This window comes from Spea bombifrons, chromosome 2, assembly GCF_027358695.1.
Source record: "Spea bombifrons isolate aSpeBom1 chromosome 2, aSpeBom1.2.pri, whole genome shotgun sequence".
NCBI classification, from domain to species: domain Eukaryota; kingdom Metazoa; phylum Chordata; class Amphibia; order Anura; family Pelobatidae; genus Spea; species Spea bombifrons.
Genome location: NC_071088.1, coordinates 95,040,795 through 95,056,131, shown reverse-complemented (window position 1 = coordinate 95,056,131; position 15,337 = coordinate 95,040,795). Strand labels below are relative to the sequence as shown.

Here is a 15,337-nt window from a genome sequence, read left to right as displayed (position 1 = left end):
ATCGGGGGAGAGAACATCACCGGATGCACTGCCATTTTGCGCTACGATAACCTTGTGTGAACTTCTGACAAAATGCTGGAGCTTTTGATGATGTCCTTTCTCCTGATTAGAGAATCGGAGAGAGGACATCACAGGAAGCACTGCCATTTTGCGCTACGATAATCTTGTGTGAACTTCCTCCAAAATGGCAGAGCATCTGGTGACTTCTCGACTGATAGGAGGATTGGGGTGAGGACATCACCGGATGCACTGCCATTTTGCGCTACGATAACCTTGTGTGAACTTCCACCAAAATGCTGGAGCTTCTGATGACGTCCTCTCTCCTGATTGGAGAATTGGGAGATGCTGTCACAGGAAGCTCTGTCATTTTGCGCTACGATAATCTTGTGTGAACTTCCTCCAAAATGGCAGAGCATCTGGTGACTTCTCGACTGATAGGAGGATTGGAGAGGAGAGGAGAGAACAGAAAGTGACCAAAATGCAGATGGTTACTCACTGTTCCTTCAGTGATCTTTATTTTATCCTATATTATCAGAAGGGGTCCTCTTCTGATATGCCTGAAAAAGCATCTCTCACTGCATTGCTATCTATGCGCATCTGCCTGTGATCCGCATTTGGTAGCAACAGACAATGTGGGGAATCTCAAAAATCTACATTATGAGGCAAACGTAATGTAAATAATAATGGTTCTTTAATATACAACAATGTCCTTCCTTAACTACTACCTACCTGCTATTGTCTGGACAGTGTCAACATATGTGTATGCAAATAAAAAACTTTATAATTATATTGGTTTGGCAAAATGGAAAATATTTTAAAGTTAATATAGGGCGGAGGGAATGGATCCATTTCATAAGGTATGATTTTCAGGAACAAAAAAAAACCAATATATTCATACCAGGGAGTCCTAACCCTTTAATAGTCCATCAAAAAGATTCTATGTAGTGGCTTGCAAGTGATGATAACTAAATCGTTCTAATAATGGACCTTATGAAACCATAACCATATAGATTTTTTTAATAAATGTATTCCTTTCATGTACAATTAACTTGCAAATAAGAATATTTGGGTTTTTAATGGCTCCTAATTTTTAAATTGTCTTCAAATGAAAAAAGGAACAAATACTAAATATCTATTTCCATTTCAGCCAGATTTTATACCTATATGCTGGAAAAATCCCGTCTCCTTAGTCACGCTCCAGGACAGAGCAACTTCCTTGTGTTTTACTACATGATGGATGGTCTATCTTCAGAAGAAAAGTATAACTTATTCCTCAGGACCACTTCTCAACACAGGTAAAACAGATAATTACATTATACTACCTGCCTTCCAATAAATATGTAAACATATTAAATTATTTTAATGCATGTTTCCCCTTTTTTGTTTATTAAGAAAGGTTTGAAAATAAATTAAAACATTAAAATAACAGAATACTGAAAATCTCATACATTTTGATGGTGTCTGCATTATTACCTACATACAGAGGGTCCTAATATTTCTTCACGGTATTACATATATATACAACATACCCTTACATAAGATGTTATTGTTCTTTTAACTTTCATTGAAAATTTACATAAAGGGAAGAAAAACAAAAAAATTATGTATTACAAGTCAGTTATATCCTCGGAAGCTTTTATCTTTATCAGGGGTGTCCAAGTTTTTTCTGCAGTGGGCCACTTCATCAGAAATGTATGTGTTCGTGGGCCGCACTCATTTTTCACTGAGAGAAAATATGGCCTTTAAGCTTTATAATGCATATTAATACAGAGTTAATTTGGCGATAATGAAAAAAGCGGTGGAAAAGTTTTTTGATCGAGTTTTATATGTCATTCTATCAATACTAAATTACTTAAACAGTAACACAAAGTCTATAAACCATTTAAAACAAGTTTAGCCAAATAAAACTGCACAAGGCTGGAGGACACTGTGGGTACAAGATGGATTTAAGATGGCTGACGCACACTGGAGGCAGGGCTGGATTAAGAGCATCATGGGCCTGGAGTTGTTGATTTTGGTGGCCATTTTATGGTAATAAATATAATAGACAGAATCTTAACTCCTCGACATCAGTGTGTACTGGATAAAGATGACATCAGTGCTCGGCAGATATAATCTTTGTGATGGGATTGGGAGTAATCAGTACACTTAAAAAAAGTAATCATACACGGGACACCTGAAGTCGCAATTTAGTACCACTGATCCTTTTTGACAAAATATGCAGATTGAAATAGAGTAAATAACACAAAACCTTTACTTTTCAATTTATTCCTACAGTAAGTAAAGTGCCAGGAAATAGACAACCAAATACACACACACCATTTTTTCCCGAAGTTCAAAGCAGCCGTCGTACAGCTGTAAGACCGCCTCCGGCCGCTTTGAATGTGGTCTGCCAGCCCACAGACTGGCTCACACGGGCCACACCTCGAAGTCCAGAGGGCTGTATTTGGCCCGCGGGCCGCGCGTTGGACGCCCCTGATCTATATCATAATGGAGTAGGTTCTTTTAACTGGAATTGCACTCCCTTTGATATGTAAAATTTTAATTTTAAGTAATAAAAACTCCTACATTATACTTCATCACATATTCATTAACTTTTTAGTAAGCATTTTGTGATTTTCAGGTTCTTTTTCAAAATACTGGAAAAATAACTTACATTTCATTTTATGGGCCATCATTTTATAGCAGAGATTTTTCATTTCCCAGTAGCTCAAGCCCTAGAATTACTTTGCTGTGCCAAATCGATTGAGTATAATATGACACAATACTATTTTATCATAAGTGAGTTTCCGGTGAGTTCTAGTGAAGTAGAATATTTCATCAATGAATTAGCTTTACACTATAGGACCCATTCCAGAGAATTTATTTAAAAAAATGGGCCATGTGACCCTTTCATGATGCATAGGTATCAGCAACAAGAAGAAATTCAGTCCATCTCATCTCATTTATTAAATGAGTAAAGCTATATGTGACCGTATTCTGGCATAACAGATGCAACAAATATTTCTCAGAAATAATGATTTATTCATGTGACACCAAAGCAGACATTGACAGACAGGGTAGTACTGGGTATGGCTAGGAGGCAAGGGCATTTTAAGGCCATTGGCCACCAATGTGTTTTATACTTGTGCCGCTTGCAGCCACAAATACCCAGACAGATGGCTGGACTATGTATTCTTCAACCAACCAAACAGTGGCATAAAAATGCTTCTGACTTACATACATATTTGTTAAATAATGCATTTGCAATGCTGTTTGGCAAGCTCGCTTTCGGACTGATTAGTAACATTATTTTGAGATACAATTGAATACTACAAGTTAATACTATAAAATGACCTGTAATGTAAATGAAACTATTTTATTTCTGATGAAAGATGAAAAATGATACATTCGTCTGTGAACTTTGTGCTTATATTAACGACAAGTGGTTTGTTTTGTCTGTGCCCAGTTTCTGTTTTCATATCAAACATTTCTAGCTACAAGGTAATGCAAGGTAATACTGTAATACTAAGTATATTGTTCATCTGACCTTGCAATTGTTCCACCGTAAAAAAATGACAAATGTTGTTGCTAGAACGCTGTGTTTTTTTATTATTATTTTTTAACCAAGTAACAAGCAAATTGATCTAAATCCGCTGTACTCACTGGCTGATGGGATTTATGCTCAGATAAGCATAAACAATACATGTCACATGGACAGCTCTGCGTTTAGTGAACAATCCCTTATATCTCTGCAGAAAGAATAAGTCATATCATAATAACAATAATCTAATAACAAAACATGGTGTTCCTTTATCATATATATGTATAAGCAATAATTAAAATGCTGATTACCAAAATGAAGCCTCACCAGCATTAAACAAGCGGGGTTGACCATCACTCAATGACCATCACTAATGAAAGAATATTGGATATAGAACTTGGGGACATATTGAATGCCTGAATGGAGAATGTTCAAACTTCCGTTCAGGCATTCTCTGACAGTATTATGAGTGCTGGCGATGTCAGAAACAACAGTCTTAGTAAAATAGTTCCTAAAATGTCTATCCAGACCCTGTTGGCTCCTGATGAGCCTCCCCACTGCAGGCTGATGTAGTACTGTGATCAGTGTAATATTTGCATATGGATGTTGGCATATACCATATCTGTTTTAGTTGAAGCAGTTGGAGTTTGGTAGTCTCTATGTGAGCATTAGTTACTTACACATCTTTGTTTTGTTGTTTTTTTAAAAAAATGTATAAATGATTAAACAGACCCCAGTGATGCTGTCTTGTTCAAAGAGAATTCCCTCAGGTCCATAAGGAATCTAAAGGGATCTACTGTATTCGATTCTAAGACGACCCTGATTATAAGACGACCCCCCAAATCTGAATATTAATTTAGGAAAAAAGAAAAAGCCTGAATATAAGACGACCCTATAGGAAAAAAGTTTTACCAGTAAATGTTAATTCATGTAAACTATTTTTTTTTAATAAAAGCTATGATTGAGAAAAATATTTTGGTTTTATTTCCTTCTATTTTCCAACCTGCCCCCCCAGTTACGCACATCTGCCCCAGAAATGCCTTATACCCCCTATATGCCACTGTGCCCCATGATATGCCTTTTGACCCCCTATGTGCCACTCTTTCCCATCAGTAGCATCTCTTGCAAGAAGTCCTAAGTAAAATTACACCAAAAAAATATCTAAACCTTTTTTGACATAGTATTCAATTCATACTATCTGTCCTTGAAATTAATAATGTTAGTTGTGTGGTACAATAATAAAAAAGGGGAATTGTGATTAAACAAATGTATAGTAAACATGTGTATCATGTCATATATACAGTAAACGCCAGGCATTCTATATGGTATTATTTTTATACACAGGCAAGCTATATGCTGTAATGTCATATTTCATATTTGTTAAAGCTTACTATTAGTAGATCTGTTATGTCATGTTTGTTTTTGCAAATTGCCATTACTGTCTCTATGACTAGTAAAACATTGACTGTTCATATTTCATCCACAATATTCACTTCTATGACAGGCCGTTAAACAGCTAGTGTGTGCATTCTTTTAAAAAATTGCTGTTTAGATTTTTGAGATTTCGCCTTGTATCTTTTTTGTAACAATATGTTGGCAGCTGCTTTGTTAACGTATTTCTAAGAAATAATGTGAGTAATGTATTCTCCCGAAAAAGCCAGTAAGCTGTTTACTGTGTGCTGTTAAAACCATAAAGAGCATTACTCCTTTGTTTACTGTACTACACCTTAGTCTAGAACAAATGTTGACATTATAACATTTGGGCAGATGGTCACAAATTTAGTGGAAAATAGTTAATAATTAGTACCACAATGACTGGGGAATCCAAGAGAATAAACTGATATTGCCAAGTGCAAATTAAACATTTTTCATTCATTAGTATCGCTGCAAAATTCCAGCATTTAGGTGTGTGGTTTTGCCAGAATAAATGAGACTGAACATTAATTTCATTATTTCCCTTCTAGGTCACAAAAATACAAAATATTATATATGTTTTATAGTATAGTAAATAGGTCTACTGTATATGGACCTGAGGGTCATAGCATGTTGACCAAACAGTTCTTTTTAGGGACAGAATGACAAAAGATTCAAAATGCTTGTATTCAGGGAGTTTTGGTGTGTTATGCTGATTTTGGATTAAGTAGGTTTTTAGGTTAAAATGCACAATATGACCAAAAGTATATGGACACCTGACTATCACACCTATGTGAGCTTGTTGGGCATCCCAATCCAAAACTATGAGCATTAATATAGCTTTGACATCCTTTGTGCAGCTATAACAGCCTCCAGTAAGGCTGTCCACAAGATTTTAAACAACATCCCAAAGGTGTTCAGTGTGGGGTTAAGGTCAGGGCTCTGTGCAGGCCACTGGAGTCTCTCCACACTAAATTTATCAAACCATGTCTTTACAGCACACAGTGATGCTGGAACAGAAAAGGACCTTCCTCAAACTGGGGTCACAAAGTTGGAAGCACACAATTGTGTAAAATGCTTTGTATGCTGTAGCATTAACATTATCCTTCACTAGAACTAAGAGGCCTAGCCCAAATCCTCAAAAAAAACGTAGATTATTGTCCCTCCTCCTCCAAACCTTACAGTAGTATTCTGATGAGTAGCATTCTCCTGGCATCCACCAAACCCAGATTTGTCCACCAGATAGCAAAGCGTGACACATCAATCCAGAGAACATGTTCTAGTGGTGATGTGCTATACACAACTTCAACTGATTCTTAGCATTGCACGTAGTGACATCTGGCTTGTGTGGCTTAGGGTGACAAGAATGCATTGCAGGACTTAAAGTTCCCTTGCGGGACTGTCCCGGGCAATCCAGGACATGTGGTCACCCTAGTGCCTAGTGCAGCTGCTCAGCCATGGAAGCCCATTTCATGAAGTTCCCAATGAATGACGTTTGTTCTGATGTTGCTTCCAGATGCAGTTTAGAACGTCGTTGTGAGTGATGCTACAGAGGACAGGAGCTTTTTACACACTACATTATTCAGCAGTTCTAGACCCACTCTGTGAGTGTGCGTGGTCTATCGATTCATGGCTGAGCTGCTTTTTGTTATTTGCTTTTCACTGGCCTTGTTTACTTGTTGCTCCTACCTCCCTTTGAAGGCTTTATTTGTTCCCATTTGTTTAGAGGATCAAGATGAATGGGAAGGGCGTGGCCACATATTCCTTGGGGGAGTGTGGAGTGTGGTCCCAGAAAAAGAAGGTTAAGGATCTGGTGATCTATTGTGGCTTTTCTTGAGTTTTCACTTTGGTTTATCGTACTCTGTGGGTATAACATTTTAAAAATGTACTTTACTGATGTAGAATAAGCAGCCTTGTAGTCATGGGCGTAGGAACCCCTAAAAATCTGGGGGGACAGCATTTTCCCCTATCTGATCCCCACTTTCTCCCCATCTCTCATACTATCTAAGCCCTCTCACACTATCTACCCCCTCTCCCCCTTCTCACACTTTCTTACTATCTACCCCCTTCTCACACTTTCTTACTATCTACCCCTTCTCACACTATCTACCCCCTCCCTACCCTCCCTTCTAACACTATCGACCCTCTCCCTTAAGGATCTGGTGATCTATTGTGGCTTTTCTTGAGTTTTCACTTTGGTTTATCGTACTCTGTGGGTATAACATTTTAAAAATGTACTTTACTGATGTAGAATAAGCAGCCTTGTAGTCATGGGCGTAGGAACCCCTAAAAATCTGGGGGGGACAGCATTTTCCCCTATCTGATCCCCACTTTCTCCCCATCTCTCACACTATCTAAGCCCTCTCACACTATCTACCCCCTCTCCCCCTTCTCACACTTTCTTACTATCTACCCCTTCTCACACTTTCTTACTATCTACCCCTTCTCACACTATCTACCCCCTCCCTTCTCACACTATCTACCCCCTCCCTACCCTCCCTTCTAACACTATCGACCCTCTCCCTTAAGGATCTGGTGATCTATTGTGGCTTTTCTTGAGTTTTCACTTTGGTTTATCGTACTCTGTGGGTATAACATTTTAAAAATGTACTTTACTGATGTAGAATAAGCAGCCTTGTAGTCATGGGCGTAGGAACCCCTAAAAATCTGGGGGGACAGCATTTTCCCCTATCTGATCCCCACTTTCTCCCCATCTCTCACACTATCTAAGCCCTCTCACACTATCTACCCCCTCTCCCCTTCTCACACTTTCTTACTATCTACCCCCTTCTCACACTTTCTTACTATCTACCCCTTCTCACACTATCTACCCCCTCCCTTCTCACACTATCTACCCCCTCCCTACCCTCCCTTCTAACACTATCGACCCTCTCCCTTAAGGATCTGGTGATCTATTGTGGCTTTTCTTGAGTTTTCACTTTGATTTATCGTACTCTGTGGGTATAACATTTTAAAAATGTACTTTACTGATGTAGAATAAGCAGCCTTGTAGTCATGGGCGTAGGAACCCCTAAAAATCTGGGGGGACAGCATTTTCCCCTATCTGATCCCCACTTTCTCCATCATCTCTCACACTATCTAAGCCCTCTCACACTATCTACCCCCTCTCCCCTTCTCACACTTTCTTACTATCTACCCCTTCTCACACTTTCTTACTATCTACCCCTTCTCACACTATCTACCCCCTCCCTTCTCACACTATCTACCCCCTCCCTACCCTCCCTTCTAACACTATCGACCCTCTCCCTACTCCCCTTCTCACTAGCTACCCTCTCCCTACGGCCCCTTCTCACTAGCTACCCTCTCCCTACCCCCCTTCTCACTAGCTACCCTCCCCCTACCACCCCTTATAGTTCACTTACCCTACAGTCCTGTGGTGGGAGCACGAGGCCTCTGCCTCACTGCTCTGCCGCGACACACGCGGCTTCACTGCTGATCGCCGGCATATGACATCATATGCCGCCTCACGCTCCCACCACTGTAGTCAGGGCAGCGTTGAGGCAAGGGGCGGCGACGATGACAGAGGAGACAGAAGGACGCCGAGCAGTGGCTGAAAACGACCGCTCGGCACCCCTCTCTCTCCTACTGTGGCGTTTCTGTGGTCCCCCCTGCATGAGTTACTGGGGGGATCTGTCCCCCCGTCCCCCCCGGTTCCTACGCCCATGCTTGTAGCTGCCCTCCTGACAATTTAGTCATTCTTTTTAATAATAAACTTCTCTGTTTTATTTGAACTCTTGTTTCAAAATAGGTTTACTATGTATGTGTAGTATATACTTAGGCCTGTCTCTATATTAGAAATTAATCAGTTTCCAGAGTATTACTGTCAACATAATGCAACAGCCTACTGTATATCCCCATGACAGCTTGGCATGCATCCCTAAATTCCCTAATGCTTTGTAATATTGGCCTGATTGGGAACATTACTAACCACCCAAACCCCTTTATTGTTATTGATCTATTGACATTCTCTTCTCTTCTGTCATTTCTAATATATAATACAATTGCATTCTACCTGCAAAGATGCTGTCAAAAACACAAAGGATTTTCAATTAAAACACATAAACACATTGACATTCAAAAGCATGAAGAGTCTACCATATAAATATGTATTATACCAGCTATGTTGCTCATATTTTTAAGTTAGATAACAGGATTTATTTGAGAAGAACAAAAATTTTGAAGAATAGTAAGGAATACTATACTTTATATTTCAGTATGAGATCAGGTTCCAGTATAGATTAGTGCAGCGAAAAAATATGACCTTAAAGGTGAATGAAAAATAATTACTTGTTTAAATAGGACATTCTCTCTTTGGGACCCACAGCTTTCTGTCCCTCTTTCCTCAGATGATGTCCATATTTCTAGGAGCTCAGAATGTATGGAGGTTAAGAATGCATCACAGTGTTGTGCAGCACCGAAAAAGTCTTTGAAATCATTTTTATTAATAGGGTCAAGCAAGGAACATCTGGTTCAGAAAGTGCAAAGGAAAATTGCTTTTCCAGCACTTAGGTCAACTTTCAAGCATTTGTTGTAAGTTATGTACAAAAGAAGCTAAAGCTTCTTCATCATATCACTACAATACCATCGGACAAATCAATATGAACCCTCTGAATTTTAGCTATAAATAAAATATTATTGGCTCCTCCATTTTTTTTTACATTCAGCGCAGTAGAGACTAATGCATATTGCACTCTCTAAGTGCTAATGTTCTAACAATTCCGAAGGAACAATGTGTTCATATTTTAATGCCTTTTACTTTAGGTTATGAGACCACATGTGACTACAAAATCTTGATAATATGCCAGGTTTTAATAGCTATTTGCGTTTCTGTTTATACAGGTACCTGAACCAGACTATACCAGAGGAGACATCTATAACGCCGAGTACACAGAACAGAGAGAAGTTAGCTAACCTGAAACAAGCCCTAAGTGCACTGGGATTTAACAACCAAGTGAGTTATGTAAACACAGAACACAAAGGAAACAACAGTCTTTTAATATGTAACTTAAATTAGAGACATCAAGTCAAGTTTTTGACAGTAATGTACTCAGTGGAGACCTGCAATGTTCTTAAATAGGCTCTTATAAATACCTAAATTAGGAATAACTTGATGTAATAGAGAAACCAAAGCCCATAAATGATCGTTTAGGTGTAATAACTTATAGTATGTCTGTCCGAAGGCTGCATTTCTGAATTTTCAATAGATTTGTACATTTCATATGAAGGAAAAAAAAACTGTTATTCAACCACATGGCAATTATAGCGAAAACAATTACCAGCAGATGTCTTAGGTTTTCATTATTTTAAACCGTGTACCAAGATTAATTTTAATTTCTTGAACAAGACCTGTGACTGAAATGCAATAATCACTAATAAAACTGTCTATTGGTTGTGTGTGTTACCATATTTTTGACATTCCATATTACATTTTTGAAAACTCTCTTTTGTTTTGGACATTTGGGGCATTTATTGAAGTCATCAGTCAGCCAGGAGAGGGAGTACAATTTCCCATTGGGATAGGCCATCAAAATGGGACGAAGTAAATCTAAGTGCAAATCACTTTTCTTAATAAATACAGGTTGTTCTGAATAGCCTAATTAAAAAATTATTTGAGGTGATAGGTCCACTTTAAGATTTTGAAGCAAGAGCTTGTGTTAATAAATCATGAGACATACACCCAGTTGTTATACATAACAGAAGGTTCACTTTGATGAGATTGAGCACTCATATCTTGGTTAATGTTTTATAACCAAAACATGTCAGTGCATTGTTTCAGTTGATTTCTCAAAAAAAGTAGTTTGCGCAGCCAGGATGGCTCCAGTTATGATAGATTTGACAAATAAGGCTCTTAGGAACACCTAAGACATGAAATAAAAGTCAACAGACTGCACAGAAATCAAAGCAAAGCATGATGGTTCTTTGAAACTTAGCACTGATTTGTAAACTGAACCTAGACAGCAAACTGGAGTTTATGATATACAGATAACCAATGCCAAATGACATTGAACGTGATTAAGGCAGAACAAATAAGTATTGGCATAAAGATGAAAGTATGGTCGTTTAGGTCAATTTGAAAATGGGTAAAGTAGATTGCCGACTGGTTCTTAATCATACTAAGTAATGATTTTCTAAGAAAAGGTACAACCTTCCACTTATGTCCATTCAGTTCAGATGTTTGGTTAGAGTTATTTTTCATATTCAAATAACACAACATGACAAGTTACAACTAGGTTCTTCTGAAAATGCCACTATGACAAACATACAAAAGCATTTTATGTCAATAGTGCAGTACACGTTTAACGGTGAGTTATTGAAGTACCTACTGTGGTACGGAATGAGCTTTGATGTCACCAATAACCTCAGCATGCATGAGATTGTTTTAATCTGTATTTTTATTTGATACTTTCTTTGTAAATGCAAAGACTTGATAAGATAACTATGTTTCTTGTTACGTCATTAGATTTCATTTACTCCCAACCCTGGAAGTTGCCATTGTAGGTAGTCATTTGATATTTAAATACCCCACCAAAAAAGACATACTGATAGGTGTGTATGCTATGTGGCAGAGTTTATGATATCATTGTAATTAAACACATGAAGTCAGACAAGCTTACTGGGAGATTAAAGCTTGTCTATTATGGGAGTAGAAAAGTGATATTAGTTCTACAAGCCAACATTGTAACAGCTCCGCTTTGTAGAGTTACCCTGCAAACCCAAAGAAGTTAACCTTAGAGGAAACATGGTGTCATGCTTACTTTAATATTTCACACATATGAGACCCAGGTATAATTTTAAATTGAATCTCAGAAAAATAACTTTGTCTATTGTTTTAGGCAATTGAGAATCTCTTCATGATCCTCTCAGCCATTCTGCACATTGGGGACGTACGATTTACTGCCCTGACCGATGCTGAGACTGCCTTTGTGTCTGACCTGCAGCTTCTAGAGCAAGGTTAGTCCCATATGAAACAGTGACTGGACTGCGGATTCAGTTACACTTCTCACCAATAGGGGGAGACTTTGCACTAATATTGATAATAAATATTGCCATTGTATATTTTTCTGAAATATTTATTAGGATTAAATAACTTTCAGCTGTTAAGAATCATTACATATTACACCTTTTTGGACTAATACACCTATAAAACACATAAGCACAGACGCGCATCTTGGTTTTTTTAATAAAATCTAACAATTTAGAATGGAAAATATTTTCTGACGTATGTTCTAAAAATGCAGTCTTTGGTAAATTTCCTTAAAAACACCTACACTTGTATAATTACAACTTGACCTTGCCCTAACAAAAATAACCTTCACAACTTTCCAAATAGTAACATTGTTACCTAACAATTTTAGCATGTTACTGTATGAAACTGTCAAAAATGCAGCGTATAAATATAGTATTGACACCTCAGTTTACAATGTAAACAATTGTAACAATAGAAAAATAATATTTGAAACAGTTAATTTCTTTAGATAATCTAATCTTTTTCATGTGTATATTCATAAATCAAATTAACAATTTTTAAATTAAGAATATTCCTACAAAAGATACTAACCACCAGGGGCGCAACAAGAACTCACAGGGCCCTGGTGTGAAAATTGCCCCCAACAGCTGGTCTGTGCCATCATTGCCCCAAAACAACTTGTCTGTGTCCAGGAGAGGGCTGGCAGCCTACGGCCTGGTGGGCAAGTCTAGTCAAGTGGCCCATTGCGCCACCGAATCAGCCCACCATCCATGCCCATCTTTTCCTGATTTTCTAACACATGATGTAATGTGATGGGATTGGGATTTCAGAACACACATCATACACGGGATGCCTGAAGCCACCATTTAACACGACTAATCCTTTTTAATAAGCTAAGCTACAACAATAATAATAAAAAAAGTATTTTCAACACTGCTTTGTCGTTGACCCCCCTTTTAGTGTTTTTGCCCCCTTTTGTGTAATGGCCCCAGTTGCTACCCTCACGCTTGTGTATTGCCCCCAGCTAGCCCCACATTGTATATTTATGCCACTGCGCCCCCCCCCCCTTAGTATTGATTTATGTGAAATCCCTGATGGAATACAGGTGACATAGTTCAAAGTATTGTTACTCCTGATTAACTGTTAGGGGGTTAATCATTAAAGAGACTCACGGTAAGCTCATTTAAAAAGTTACCATGTACTCTTATCAGTTTCCACCTTAGCAGACGATTGACCATAAGAAATCATTCTGTTGAGCAGTAGCTTGGTGGAAAAATAAGAGTAGTAACACACAACTGGTTAGCCACTTCCTCTCTTAATACGTTTTGGCTTCTGTTGTTTGTTATCCAAGATTGCAAAGCCCTTACAAGAAATATATCTATGGCACAATAATAATAATATGCATTTTACTCGAAAGCATACAATCAAGCATATACTACACATGTGTAGAATGCCAGAGAGCAGAGAACAACATCCATATCATTTATAAATTTTCATATGTAAAATATATATCCATATATATATCCATCTCTTTACGTCTTATTCCAGTTGCTGGAATGTTGCAAGTATCAGCAGATGAGCTATCCATGGCATTAATGTCAGATGTTCAGTACTTTAAAGGTATGTATTAAGATGCTACACATAATCCAGCACTGGAAAGATATCTGTCATTGAGAGGTGTCTACAATCTTTGTATTACACTATAGTCAGACATCAAGAAACACTCACAATGTTTATAAGGTACTAGATGTTGAGAATCACCCATAATCTCAATAAGGCACAAGCACCCACAAGTATTATTTATTATTATTATTATATTTTATTTATATAGCGCCAACAATTTACGCAGTAAAATTAATACAATACATATATTCAAGGGGTCTGACAAGACGAGAATTGACAGACTAAGACAAACCGATACACTAGGTGGAGAGAGCCCTACTCGCAAGTTTACAATCTAGAGGGAATGGGGTGACAAACATAAGCCACAGAGAAAGGGTGAGAGGTAATGTGGTGGTTGTATCAATGACAAGGAGCTTCTAGCAGCTAAGATGGTGCGGCTTCTCTGAAGAAGTGGGTTTTGAGATATTTCTTGGATGTTGGGAGGGAGGGTGAATGCTGAAGGTTCAGTAGAAGTAGATTCCAGAGATATGGGGCAGCTCGAGTGAAATCTTGTAGACGGGAAAAGGAACAATATTTTTTATAAGGTACCAGATGCTAAAAAGCTCCAAGAATCTTTATAAGGTAGCCAGTGTTAAGAAGCACCTACAATGTTTGTAAGATACTAGATGTTGAGAAGCATCTACAACCTATATAAGATACTAGAAGTTGAGAAGCATCCTTAATCTTTGTAAGATGTAGAGCAGCACCCACTCTTTATAAGAGTTTCCTTCCCCACAAAGTAAGTAAATAAAACTGCTGTATGTCTATAGCATGAGCAAAACAAACATGTGAAAAAATACTGAATTTTGAATAATCCCTTGAATATATTATGACGATTAATATTCTCCATGTTATTATCTAGGGGATATGATTACTCGCAGGCATTCTGTGGAGACAGCGGAATTTTACCGAGATCTTCTAGCAAAGTCACTGTACAGCCGTTTATTTAGTTTTCTAGTAAACAATGCCAATTTCTACCTCCAGAATCAAACTGATCAAAGCAGGTAATATAATTATTGTTAATTATTTTAACAGGTTAATAAGAGATACGTTGAAAGTTGTACCGTAAATTAGCCTCTTAAATGTTTCTGTTGTTTCTAGAAAATGAAACATTTTAGGAGTGAATAAAAGGAGAGCTCTATTTAAATGCATTTACTGAAGAATGATGTTTCACCTATTCTGCTAACGTGACTAAACATGACATCACCAGTACTGTTGAATTCTTAAACTTTTACCAGTAATAATTCTGTAATATTGTACAATTTTGTATTACTTTACAATTTTGGCTGGGAAAACGTAATTGTCATGTGACACAAAAGCAGGCACTGATAGGTTGTTACCATACGAACCAAAAATGATTTCAGTGTTGACAGCTCTGCTGAGTTACATTTGTTTAGCAGAAAATACTAGCCACGTTTGTCTAGTGAAACAGCACCTTTAAGGTATTTAATGTTAACATAAAAAAACACCTTATGGGCTATAATGCTAGAACCCACTTGTATAACCTGCATAAGCCCAGTCTCCCCCAAGCCCACCAAAACACATCTCACTTGAATGACGCTATCAACTAGTAAATATAGAAAATTAAAAATATTATTTCAAATATGAGTGTGACTAAAGCAATATGATGTGCATTTTCCGAAAATCTAATTATTGACAATTGTGGAACATCAGTTCAGTTAATTATTTATGCAATTCTGATTTTAATACAATACATAATAAGAATTATAATGATACACATCAGTCTTTAT

General features: G+C 37.6%; 1 protein-coding gene across 1 annotated transcript in view; it reads left to right on the top strand.

Annotated features, from left to right (window-relative positions):
* MYO16 (myosin XVI) overlaps window positions 1-15,337 on the top strand; it is a 104,978-nt gene that overhangs the window by 43,608 nt on the left and 46,033 nt on the right. The window contains exons 16-20 of the mRNA XM_053455266.1: window positions 1,148-1,295; window positions 9,797-9,908; window positions 11,791-11,908; window positions 13,473-13,544; window positions 14,449-14,590. Of these exons, the coding sequence (XP_053311241.1) occupies window positions 1,148-1,295; window positions 9,797-9,908; window positions 11,791-11,908; window positions 13,473-13,544; window positions 14,449-14,590 (592 nt within the window). The remainder of the gene's footprint in view (window positions 1-1,147; window positions 1,296-9,796; window positions 9,909-11,790; window positions 11,909-13,472; window positions 13,545-14,448; window positions 14,591-15,337) is intronic.